This window comes from Pelodiscus sinensis, chromosome 12 (genome assembly GCF_049634645.1).
Source record: "Pelodiscus sinensis isolate JC-2024 chromosome 12, ASM4963464v1, whole genome shotgun sequence".
NCBI classification, from domain to species: Eukaryota; Metazoa; Chordata; order Testudines; family Trionychidae; genus Pelodiscus; species Pelodiscus sinensis.
Genome location: NC_134722.1, coordinates 38,535,186 through 38,547,950, shown reverse-complemented (window position 1 = coordinate 38,547,950; position 12,765 = coordinate 38,535,186). Strand labels below are relative to the sequence as shown.

Here is a 12,765-nt window from a genome sequence, read left to right as displayed (position 1 = left end):
ATCTAGTTATTTTACAAATATGGTTGCTAATTGTTATTTTGCAACAACAATTCTTAAAGGAAAATCCTTTGCTGTGTGAAGGCTCAAACAAGGCAAACTGCTGGGAAAAAAGGAAGCCTCTTTTCTTTCATCTTTCAGCTATAAGAATCTTAACTGTTAAGGTACTTGTAATAGGTAAAAATTGTCAGACATTTCTGTTTAAAAGCTGAGTTACACAATAAGAAAATATAAATTAGCAGCATTCCCCTATATGTGGGGATTATGTTTTGAGCATTTGAAACGGTCATGGCAATTGCACAGATATAAACATTTTGTGCGCCATTTATACAACAATATTTCAGTCTATTTGTAAAGAATGTTCCATGTAACTTCAAAATAATGATTGTTCATCAAATAGTAATTTTTTATTTTTAAAGTGTTTCAGCCATAGCTAAATCTTATGCTTAATAAGCCTGTTTTGGTTATCCTATATTGCACTGAGAGAGTGGTGTGTCCACGCCGAGTAGTTTTATGATAATCAAATTCCTTTTCAGCTCAGAACACATTTCACTGAACACAGCCACTACATTAATTACTTAAGAACTGTCCCAGTTTAATGAAGTAACACCTTTAAAGAAAGACTGGATCCTTTACCTTTCTGGGTTTTGGATTTCTTCTGTTACAAAATTAAGTGTGTCCCAACCTGAGTAAGAGAACAGGGCAGAGTACAGTGCAAGAGAAATATCGCCTAGGTCCCAAGAAGATCCCTCAAAGGAGTTCTTAAAGTGTCCTGAATGTCCTGTGCATAGGAAGAGAAATACATACATACATAATGGTATAACAGTGAGTTAAAATGTTTTTAATTTAATATACAAAGTTGCAAAACAAGCTAAGAACTAGGAATGCTGATATTCCTTCAAGATTACTCATTGAACCATCCTTCCATTCTGCCAGTAACAGCCTTGAGAATAAGCAGGGCATTTAATTTTGTAAAAATTCCACTCTATGGAAAATTCAGAGAGCATTATTCTTATACAGTTAAATACCTGGCCTGTTCACTGTAAGAGACAGAACTGAGGAACAGTGAAATACTGTATATGCTTGTAACCCAAAATACAGTTCACTCATAGTTCTAATACCCTTGACAGGATCCTTTTGGCTAAAGCTAACGTGTACAAATGAAATGGTACAATTCTATGGGTCATATCATATCTCAAATTATGAATCTCTTCTGTGTGTGTCAAAAATAAGTCTGTTTTTGTGTTAGGTGGGGATGACTTTCAAAAATGCATGCAGATTTATCCAGCTGGATAAATACTTGTATTTAAATTTTAAGTATTCATTGATTCAATTAGTTTTATTTACCATCATAGGTCGAGGCTATAATCCATTACATTGTAAACATTTAAGTTCATATAAAAAGATGTGATAGGTCAATGAATTTGCACGTATTAAGAGATAGGCCAATTTAGTTTTGTATTGAAAGGGCCAAATTGATAGCAGTTAAGGGAACATAAAATGTAATTAAATAGCTGGACCAAAACCTTTCCGAGCTATTAAATCTTCGTGTTCTATCAACACTGGAATGACCAATATATTTTGTGTTACCCTTCCACTTGGCATACATTTTTTTTCTAGCATGTACTGACAATTTCATCACAGTAGTAATACAACTGTAGCAATATAAACAGTTTATAATACTGACTGCATGAGGGTGAGTAACTATTTTGTATGTTACAATGCACAAATATATACCTATAGTTCAACACACCTTGTACTTTTTACAGCAGTGTTGCTATTTGTAGGGGGAAAACGTTTATAAGGTGTGGCCAAAGCTTAACATCACTTTCCTCCTCGGTATCTTGTATGACACTTGGAAGATGGAGCAACAGCCATGTTAGGAGCAGGGGACAAGGTAGGCATCAAGGATATTAGTGGTAAACATATTAAGGTCAGGGGAGCAGCTGACAGTGCTGAGGTTCTTGGTGCTGAAGAAATGACACACTCTGCGACAATGCTCATATATAGTAGTCCCGGGGGAATTCTACAATATTGCATTTGGAGCCATAGTAAAATTGCGGAATTCCCTCAAGACTGATATGGGCCTGTGGGAAACAAAATGTGCCTAAGAATAAGCAAAGAACATGGATTACAATCCCTTGACTTCACTCTAAACACAAAGTATCTGGGATAAGGACACATTTTTTCTATAGAATTTAAAATTGGGTTTTCAAGCCAACACAGAAACCTTCCAAAACATACACAAATAAAACTTAACAAAAACAAAAAACAAAAAACAAAACAAGTTTGGTGACAAACTAAAATATTCTGACTAGTAAGAAAAAAGAACAACAATAGACTATTTAATGCTGAACAACAGAGAATAGACCTCAGGAGCTAAGTAAACTCCGCTGATACTCCTATAAATGCAGTAAGGGTCACTTTCAGAGGTACACATATAAGTAGAGCTCTACAAAGCTGCGGATATCACTTTATATCCACATCCACCGATGTGGATGCAGATCTCTCATATTTGTTGATATGGATACAAATTTTATATCTACACAGAGTTCTGAAGTCTTTTAAGCGTCAGAAGTGTGCTTTCACCAGTACCTGTGAAGAGATGTACAGGCAGTCCCCGACTTATGTCGGATCCGCAGTTACGAACGGGGCTTTTCTCGCCCCGGAGGACACGGACTGCGGGACCTCGAGGTCCCGCTGCCCGTGTACTCCGGGGCGAGAAAAGCTGCTCCACGTCTGGGCTGCCCGAGCCCCTCCGTGGGGCTTTGCAAAGCCTCGGGGGAAGCTGGCAGCGGGACAGCCCAAGCACGCCTGGGCTGCCCGAGCCCCTCCGCGGCTTTGCTCCTCATCTTCCTGGAGACCCCCCAGCAGACCAGGGAGACACGGAGCAAAGCTGGGGAGGGTGCGGGTGGGACCGCGGCGCATCTCCACGGTCCCGCCGTCCGGGTTTCCCTGGTCTGCTGGGGGGCGCAGCTAGTGCGCCCCCCAGCAGACCAGGCTTTTCTCACATGGGATAGAGCAGCTGGGGCTGCTGGGTTGGTCCTGCAGTGCCGCTCCTCGGCGCTACTGGACCAACCAGGCAGCACCCCAGCTGCTCTTCCCCAGGTGTCCCCAAGTCAGCTGCTGCTTAAACTGACCAGCAGCTGACTACAGGAAGTGCGAGGCAGAGTTGCTCTGCCCTGGGCTTCCTGGAATCAGCCGATGATCAGTTTCAGCAGCAGCTGACTTGGGGACACCTGGGGTAGAGCAGCTGGGGCGCTGCCCGGTTGGTCCCCGCAGCGCCGCCCCTGCGGGGACCTACCCGGCAGCGCCCCAGCTGCTCTGTCCTAGGCGTCCAGATTCAGCTGCTGCTGAAACTGATCAGCGGCTGATTCCAGGCAGCCCAGGGCAGAGCAACTCTGCCTCGCGCTTCCTGTAGTCAGCCGCTGGTCAGTTTCAGCAGCGGCTGAATCTGGAAACCAGTTCCGACTTACATACAAATTCAACTTAAGAACAAACCTACAGTCCCTATCTTGTACGTAACCCGGGGACTGCCTGTATTGCAATTTTACAGTTTTGTGTAATTGCACATCTTATCCAAAATCCAGATTACAAACAGGAAGCTTAAATTGAGGTTCACTAAACCTAACAATATGATACTATGATTTGTTTGCAGGATGTTGGAGAGAGCTTATTTCTCTATTAATACCATATTTTGCAAGTTCTACATCTGCTGCTTGTTTTTTTGATTCCACTAACCATTCCATACAAAAAGGTGTACAATTGCTTAGATGCGTCAGGTCAAGTATGATCTTCATTCATAACATTGGCCCAGTTATTATCTGGATGGATGTGTTGGACCTTATTGCTTTAATATCTGGTTTTACATAAATAGATATCTGGTATTACATAAATTTAACATAACAGATTAATTTAAAAACTGTTTTGAAGTTATTATGAATATTCCTAATGAAAACCAAGCTGATTATTCCCTGGCCTTATTGATAAACACCAAAGTCTAGTTTTATAAGCTTACCCTGGCATAGTTTAACAATTCCTGTTATGATGATGACAATAAGGGCAATGACTTTAGCATACGTGAATACATCCTGCACCCTTGTTCCCCATTTAACATAGGCACAATTTATAAACGTTAGAAGACCTAGGAGACAAAAAAGGAAGATGAAAAGGAAGTTATGCATGATCTTTGTTAAGCACTGTTTGTAAATATTCGCCATATTTTAAATTTAGCCTCTATTACACTATGTTAAAATAAGCTTAAGAGCGTGGGTAAATTAAATTAAGCAATGTTTACTGGTACTTACAACATATTGTCTTATTATTATGCATTACTTAATTTATGACAGAAGAACAAGAATTGAGACTATCCATTTTAAAGACATATTAGATCCGTTTTGCCAAAGATGAGAAGAAAGTCCCTCTGCCAAATGTCAGACTTTCTGGGGCTGGTCCCATTTTCCTTGTTTTACCCTCATTCTTGAGATCTCTGTTCTGCAACTATCGCTCACTAAGGACAGTGGAGAATGGATCCCATTTTATAGTAGGGATGTGAAAACAGTTATTCGTTTGTTTTAACTCTGGGCTTGCTGCCTGGCCCCACTGCAGCTGTGGGGTCCCAATTCCAGGCCCGCTGTGATAGTGGGGTCCCACTTTGGTCCTGCCAGCCACAGCTGCCCCAGCCCAGTAAGGCTGGCCACCACTGGAAGTAACCCGTTAACTGGTTAACCATTAAAAATACTGGTATGCTTAACTTTTACTGTTTTAACACTACTATTTTATATTTTAAAATAATATTCTGGTTCATCTCAAAACTGCTTTAGACAGATGTAAAAAACTGTAAGTTGATTGTTTTAACATTTTCCTTGATAGTCTGAAGATTAATTCAACATCCAAGATAACGTCACAAGTTTAGTTTTTAAAATTCAAAATCTGAAAGCTGAAAATGGACACTGATTATTTCTTGAGGCCAACTGCACATTCTAAGACCGTTGAAAAAGATAAGATTAGAACAGACCTGACCAATTAGTAGCATAAACTCCACAGATAAGGCAACATTTAAATGATGGGGAAAAATGTTAATTAAAAGCTGGTATTAGTGTGATGAAAATGGAAATAAGGAGACACCTTGGGGAACACAAAGTCATATTCCTGTATAACAGTACTTGAAGATTTTGTCAAAGAATTCAGCTCTTCTGGGTATACACAAAATAGCCTTTCACTTAAAAAAGTAACTTCTATGTAATTGATTTGTCTTTAGTATTAGCTATTCACAGACTGCTCAATTCTCGATACTGGACAACATAAAGGCACATAATATTTGGACCATTTTAAGTAACGCTGGGTGACCTGAGGCTATTTCCCAAATAGCTCAATAACATCCCTATTTGATAACTTACAAATAACTTGCAAATTCAGTTCTGTCTCATTAGAAATAATACCCCAGTGCAATTAAAAGATTTATAATTTTTACAACAGTGAGCTAATGGTGTCTGACTTTACATTTACGCATGTAACCAAATTTACCAGATCATCTCTCATCTGATTCCTGTTACTACACACTACATTCACAGTTCACATTATTGCTCCATTGTGTGTTTTCCTCAAATATTTACAAATATTCAAAAGCTGCTCTCAAACCTAAGTACCATCTGAATGTTCAGGGACCATCTACCTGTATCTTTATTATTTTTTATAATTGAGTAAATTTTGCATTATCAAGATTATAATTAATCTATTTCATACCTGCTTTTTCAGCACTTTTGCCAGAAAGACATTTGCACTAGCAAATTATATATACAGTAGTTAGTAAAATTCAATGTTATTTTACTAAGCTTTCTTGTGTTTATGGTACCATGCATTTTAAAGTATTTTAAACAATGTAGTCACATTGACTGAAAGTGATATAGTGGGAAGCCAAAATTAATACAATGCAATTTTAAAAAAAATAAAATTCCCTTCCTTTTATGTATTCGAAAGCTTGATTAAAGAGTCAGAACCCAACATGGGAGTTAGGGGGGAGGAAAGGCAGCACATGGATTTGGGGTTGTACTTAGTCCACATACTCATGGAAAAATAATAATTCAAAAAGGATAAAAAACAAGGGTAATGATCCCATACAAGCACGAGACTGATGAACTTGAAAAGCTGGCCAGCTGAAAAAGATGAACAACATTTCCTTGAACTTGTCAAGGCTGGTAAAAACAGAAGTATCACATTTCAAAAGTCATGGCTGTAGTAGCTCCTGAGAAATTCGGGAAAGAAAACTGGCATCAGATCTGCTTTCCAACATAAATAAACTATGATTTATTATAGAATGATAAAAACAATTCTGATATGAACATGATTCATCATTCTAGCTAACAGTTTTTAGGTAAAGATTTTTCACGTGCACATGATTATTTTATGAAAAAACTTTCCTAGTAGAACATTTGGTCTGTTTTCATGACAATTTGATTAAAGTGAAGTGCTGTCTTACCTCTGGGTTTTTTGTTTAAATCTGATTAAGAATCTGGACAAACCAAACCATTTCACTGTTAGACTAGAAACTATCATTTTCTCCAGGTTGCAGCTGTTGCCACTTTGCTAGTTTGTATTGGTAGCATTGTAAAGTGTGCCTGTGCACTTCGAGATAATTTCTCATGATGGTAAAGATTTCAGAAGCGAGTGGTGAAGTTTTACAGCATTTGAAATTTTCAGGAAAAATAGATGACCTTGAATGGTATCAGCTAGTAAAGAATTCGTATTTGATACTATATAAGGAAAACAAAATTACCATTTTTGACAGAAATCATGTCCAACAATGTTGACACACACTACTCATATTTGTTTTTCTTTACAAGTTGGTAGCCTTTACACTGTAGCTGTCCCCAGCCAGTCGATCACAGAGGCTTGGGCCTTGTCTACACTAGCAAGTTTTGTCACCAGAAATCCCTTTTTGATGACAAAACCCAGAACGTTCACATTCTGACGACAAAAGTTCAGTTTTGGTGACAAATAACCTCCACCTTCGCAAGGGGCTTTTGTCTCTCCCCTCCCATTATTGTTGACAATCATGTAATGTGTACTACACTAGGTTTTTCTGTCCAGCTTATTGACCTCCAGCATGTTTCCCACAATACCCAATTAGCCAGTCTGATTAGCACTTTGAACTCTGCTGCTCTGCAGCCACATAAACAGGTAAACAAATGCGTCCCTCACATCAGCAAACCCCAGAAATGTTAAAACCTACTTGCTGCTGTCTGGCCCATTGTGTAGTGGTTCTCATGGTGTCGGACAGTAAGCAGATCTCCATTTCAGTTCCTCATTTAGGTTAGATAAATGTCTATCAGGGATGGTCTAGACAGTATTTGGTCCTGCCATCAGGGCAGGGGGCTGGACTCGATGACCTCTCGAGGTCCCTTCCAGTCCTAGTATTCTATGATTTGTTACAGGGCGCGCGCTAACAAAACCTCAGCTGAACTCAAAGTACAGGCTGCATACTGCTAGAGCCCCAGGCTGATTTGCTGGATGCCATCTCCCCTTTTTACTTTGAAAGGTGCTTAAAGTGACAGGAGGGTGCTGAGAGGGGCATGGGCTGGACTTACTGCTTTGAATTACTGCTACATTCCCTCCTCTGATCCTGAAGGAGTCGGCAGAAAACTGCCCATCAGCTGTGTCTGCAGCACAGAATAACTTCCAGCAATGCCCAATGGTCAGGGTGCTTCCTTTCCAGAGCCAATCAGAAGAGACGACATGCGGGGGGGGGAGGGGGAGAGCAGGGAATCCTGCGCAACCTTCCCAGCCCTTGCAGGCTCCACAGCTGCAGCAAGGTTTGAGGGTGGGAATCTTCCATAGCTTGCCAGCCCTGTAAGTAAGGGAGAGAATCCCCAGAACTCATGGCAAGGCTGGAGGGAGGAGAGGGGTTCAGTGTTGCCAGTCAAAGGAAGTTCCAGTTTGAGGACAGCCTTGCTTAAACATTCCCCGGACAGGTTAATCCACCCACATGCAAGGTGTGTACCAATCCCCATCCCAAGCAGAGCATGGCTGCAGAGCGTTAACAGCAGCCACCTTGGTAACTGACACAGGATGAAATGAATACTCCTGGCTCCTGACTGGGGCTCTGCAAAACCACGAATGGAGCAGAGCCTAGTTCCAGCACAGAGCCTGGTGCTCCCAGCCAGGTAGGAAGATGGAATGAGTGCCTGCTTGCTGCAAATTCAAAAGAGTATGTGTTATTAGGTCATCATTGCCTAACTGGAACAAAACAATTCATTGCGCTTATTTGGGATGATGAGTGAGCCCTTTCAGATACCATGAATGCTGAATAAGGAGAGGGAAGAGGGGTGAAGTGACTAGCAGGGATGAGGTTGCACTAACAGACAGGGGAGAGACAGTGCCTTGGCCTTTCCAAAGAAAATCCAGTAACTTTCTGGGGTAATTCAGCAAGGAGAGTGGGAGGCTGTGCTGGTTATTACATAGACAGGTATGCGCATGTGTTTGTACCAGGGTGAGTTGTCTGTGTCACCATCACAACCAGCATTTTTATCAGCAGCTCTCAGCAAAATAATCTATATTGACAAAGTGTACATTTGCCTCCCTTTCCACTCCCAGCCCTGGCCTATCCCTCTGTTCCACATGATCCTCCTTTTCCTTCATCTCCCAGCATTCATCTCACTTTCTCTTCTTCATCTCTTTCTTCCCTAGGAGCCATGCCCCACAATCCACCTTCTCTTACCCTATTCTCCTCCCCCCCCCCCAAATCTAACCTCCTGCATGTCATTCGACGATTCAGAAAAGTTGGTTTCCCTGTGGAATTGACCTGAGCTTCTGTAAAATATGGTGCATGCTGGGGTCTTTTTCCTGCAATGCAGTGGGTAGGCAACAGGCATGATGTTCTCTGAACCTCCCCCAGCCTGACAAACCAGGAACCCTTCCCCAGGACAGAACAGTGCTGGGACTCTAGTGATCACCCAGCAACGTCTGAGCTGTTCCTATTTCTCAAGCAAAGAGAAGGGCTATTGCAATGACCATGCAGAGCACACGAGGACCTGGACAGCCAGGTCTCAGCTGAGGTCCTTTGGGCACTAGAAGGCTAGCTGATCTCATAGATGAACTTTATCATTTGCTAGACGTGCTTTCTTCTCCTGTTCCATTACCCTCTGGTTATTGCTGGCTCTTTCCCATGCTATTGGCTCCTCCATCTTTCATCCACTTATCCCTCAGTGTTTGTTCCTCCTCAATTCATTTGGGACCCCTGTAATTGTCATCTTTCCTGCTGTTGCTGTCTCTACCTTGCCTTTCAGCCTTTTTTGTTGCTTCTTCCCACTCTTTGCTGTTCCCACCACCAATTCCCACCTCCTCCTGCAATCATCTCTGGCTACTCCCTCTTCCCCTCCTGACTACTCTGTGATCTTGTTCAGGAAGACTGCTGGTACTTGCAGGGCTAAGTTGGGATTTGATGAGAAAAAGTTGGTCCAACTGCTGTGGCAAGTGGTAGATCTGGCCAGCAAGCAAACATTTCTCTGGCTACGTCTAGACTGGCATGATTTTCCGCAAATAATTTTAACGGAAGAGTTTTCCGTTAAAAGCATTTGCGGAAAAGCGCGTCTAGATTGGCACGGACGCTTTTCCGCAAAAGCACTTTTTGCAGAAAAGCATCCGTGCCAATCTAGATGCGGTTTTGTGCAAGAAAGCCCCGATCGCCATTTTTGCGATCGGGGCTTTTTTGCACACAAAAATACCGCATTGTCTACACTGGCCCTCATGCGCAAAAGCATTTGCGCAAGAGGGCTTTTGCCCGAATGGGAGCAGCATAGCATTTCTGGAAGAACACTGACAATCTTATATGAGATCGTCAGTGTTCTTGCGGAAATTCAAGTGGCCAGTGTAGATAGCTGGCAAGTTTTTCTGCAAAATCAGCTGCTTTTGCGGAAAAACTTGCCAGTCTAGATGCAGCCTCTAAGTACGGCCCCTAGGATGTAAAATACCATGTAATCAATTAACCAGTTAAACATTATGTTTAACAGATGGGAGGGAAAGCTATATATGAACAGTTAACTGCTAAAACAGGGCTGGGCATGGGGCTGCTCCAACCCAGCTGGGCTGGAGTGCCCCCATCTGGTCATGTTGGAGCACCCCACACCTGACATGGGCGGAAGATGCTCCTGCCACCACAGATGAGCTTGGTTGGACTGGAGCAAGCCCCATTCAGGCACGCCACCAGTTAACCATTAAGCAGTTAACCATTCACATCCCTAATGGTCCCAACAGCCTCAGGAGAAGTGAGGCTACTTGCTTGGCTTGCCCCTGTGCATTCAGCAGGGAGTTCTGCGATGGGGCGGGGAGGGGGTGATATCATTACAAGTCAGCTAACTAGCTTCCAAGGGGAGTTGGGGCTGCTGCCTGTGAGCATTGAGAAGATGCTGCCTCATCTAGGAGTGCAGCTGGAGTTATGCAGCAGCCCAGACTACCACATTACCAGGGCTTGACAAACTATACAATCTACTTGCCTGTGGCGAGTAGATTTCTGCTGCACACAGGCTGTGCATGCGCAATGCGGCTCTTGCGCATGCGCAGTACGGGGCTGGCAAGCGATTTTCACTGCCGTTTGTCAAGCCCGGCACATTACGATGTTTGTGGTCAAGCGAACTCCTCCACCAAGCCCTGTGGTGCACTCACACAGGCTTTTCCCTGGGGCCTCCAGGGTGGAGAGCAGCTGTCCTGCATGCTAGGAGGTGCTGCGGGGGGAAATGCAAAGCCCTGCTTCCCACAAGCATTCAGGGTTTTTCTCCTTGGCCAAGGGTACATGCTCAGCACCCCACCTGCATCCCAACACTCTGCCCCAGCCTGGAGCCCCCTCCCAGAGACAGCACCCTGCACACCTCATCCATCCCAACACTGCCTCAGCCCGGAGTGCCCTCCTGCACCCAAAGTCCCTCCCACAGCTTGCACCTCTACCCCCTCCTACTCCCAAAACGTTCGGTCCAAAACACAGAGCCTGCACTCTGTCCTAACCTAGTGAAAGTGAGTGAGAGCAAGATATGGAGGGGAAGGGGGGCTTGAAGTAGGTAGAGCATCAGGGAAGGGGCAGGGCCTCAGAGAAGGGGCAGAGTAGATCCTTAGTTGCCCTGAGATTTAAAATGCAATCTTGGGCATAAAAAGTTTGGAGACCACTGCTCTACACATTTCATTTGATTTTAAATTTTAGATTGCAAGCTGCTTTCAAGTAGTGAGGGAGGACTTCTGTAGTGACAAAGCTACAGTGAAGTGAGGCAAGTGACAGCAAGTGGTTGGGGCAGGAGCTTAAAGCACAGAACTAGATTTCTATAACAGTTCTTCACAGGATTTAAAAAAAAAAAAAAAAAAAGAATGGTCCTTTAGCACCTTAGAGACAGCTATGCCCATGAAAGCTTTTTTTTTTAAATCCAGAATGGTGGTTGAATGTACTTTTGGACATTTAAAAGGGAAAGGTTAAGAGCTTCCTGACTAGGTTGGACCTCAGCAAGTGCAACATTCCCCCTTTAAGGGGTCACTCTACTGTGTATTCCATTATCTTTGTGGGAGCAAGGGGGTAGTTATGTGGCAGGGTGGGGTGGCCAAGGCAGAGCGCCTATCCAGAGACTTTGAGCAGCCAGACATCGGGGCACTAAGGAAGCACAAATCAGAGAGGCTTTGAAGGACAGTTTTATGAATAGCCAGTTTTGAGAGTCATGCATGTTGCACTCAATGTGGTGCCCTTGCATTCCCTGTGTTTGCCTTTAATCCCCTACCCTACCCCAGAAGCACAAGCAATAAAGAAACTGTTGTTCAGAGATCATGAGCTTTTATTTAGGGAAAACAGCATGGAAATAAAAGAAGTCCATAGTGGGTACCTGAAGGGGAGGGACGGGGTTCAGAAATGCACAATGGACAGCCTGTTGCCTCCGGAGGTCCTGGAGGTAAAGGCTGTCCTTGATTCTGCCTCCCTTCATGTCCTGGGGCCGCAGCAGACTGTGAGGACTCTGGGGATGGATGCTATAGAGCTGGGGGAGGAGGGAAAAGTTATTTTGACCAGACTGGATGGGATTGTGGGAAGAGGCCTTCTGCAAATGCAACATTTCCCCTTCATGGCATTAGCCTGCTCTGTATTTCATAATCTTTGTGAGAGCAAGGGGGGGGGGGGGGGAGGAGAGAGAGTATGCAGCCAGGCTCTTCACTGTCATCAGGCAAGCAAAGATGCTGTCCTTTTGCCTCACTTATGGCTCCCTGCACGCTCTCCTCTTCTGGCGTTCTGCAATCCTATCCAGGTGTTCTGCCCACATCTCCTCCACCAGCGTATTCATTTGTTCCTTGAACATATCCTCCCTTGTCCGTTTCCGCCTGCAGAGCTATGCTATGAGGACAGATGTTGGTGCCAGGGAAGTGTGCAGTTAGCTGGCTGCTGTTCTGAAAAGTTACAAGGGCACACATTACAGGAGACACATTGTGTTATCTGTTAACATACAATGAGAGTCTCTGTAAAGACAATGGAGATGTATTCTGTGCAAGACTAAATTTTTGTTTTAAAGTGGCCAGTGTACAGCAGATACACAAGTTCTCAGAGGAGTATTTGGACTCGTAGTCTGGAGGCAGGCAAGCATGGTAAGAGCCCAGCCAGGTCAGGAGCCTGCAGGTGGAGGGGTGGGGGGCTGTAGAGGGTGGCTTCCCTTTGTGTCCAGCACACGTGGCTTTCCAGGACAGTGCTACTTTCCAAGCCTACAGAGTCTGTAGGCAGGGGGAGGGGAGATGGGTCCAGTCACGCTGGAGGAG

General features: G+C 43.7%; 1 protein-coding gene across 3 annotated transcripts in view; it reads right to left on the bottom strand.

Annotated features, from left to right (window-relative positions):
• Positions 1-12,765, bottom strand: part of SLC7A6 (solute carrier family 7 member 6) — a 77,420-nt gene that overhangs the window by 46,592 nt on the left and 18,063 nt on the right. For all 3 annotated transcript variants that reach the window (XR_012906754.1, XM_075940342.1, XM_075940341.1), the window contains 2 exons: positions 4,016-4,141; positions 634-778 (listed from right to left, as the gene is read on the bottom strand). Coding sequence is in view for 2 of the 3 variants with exons in the window: in XM_075940342.1 (XP_075796457.1) it covers positions 634-778; positions 4,016-4,141 (271 nt within the window). In the remaining variant the exon portion in view is untranslated. The remainder of the gene's footprint in view (positions 1-633; positions 779-4,015; positions 4,142-12,765) is intronic.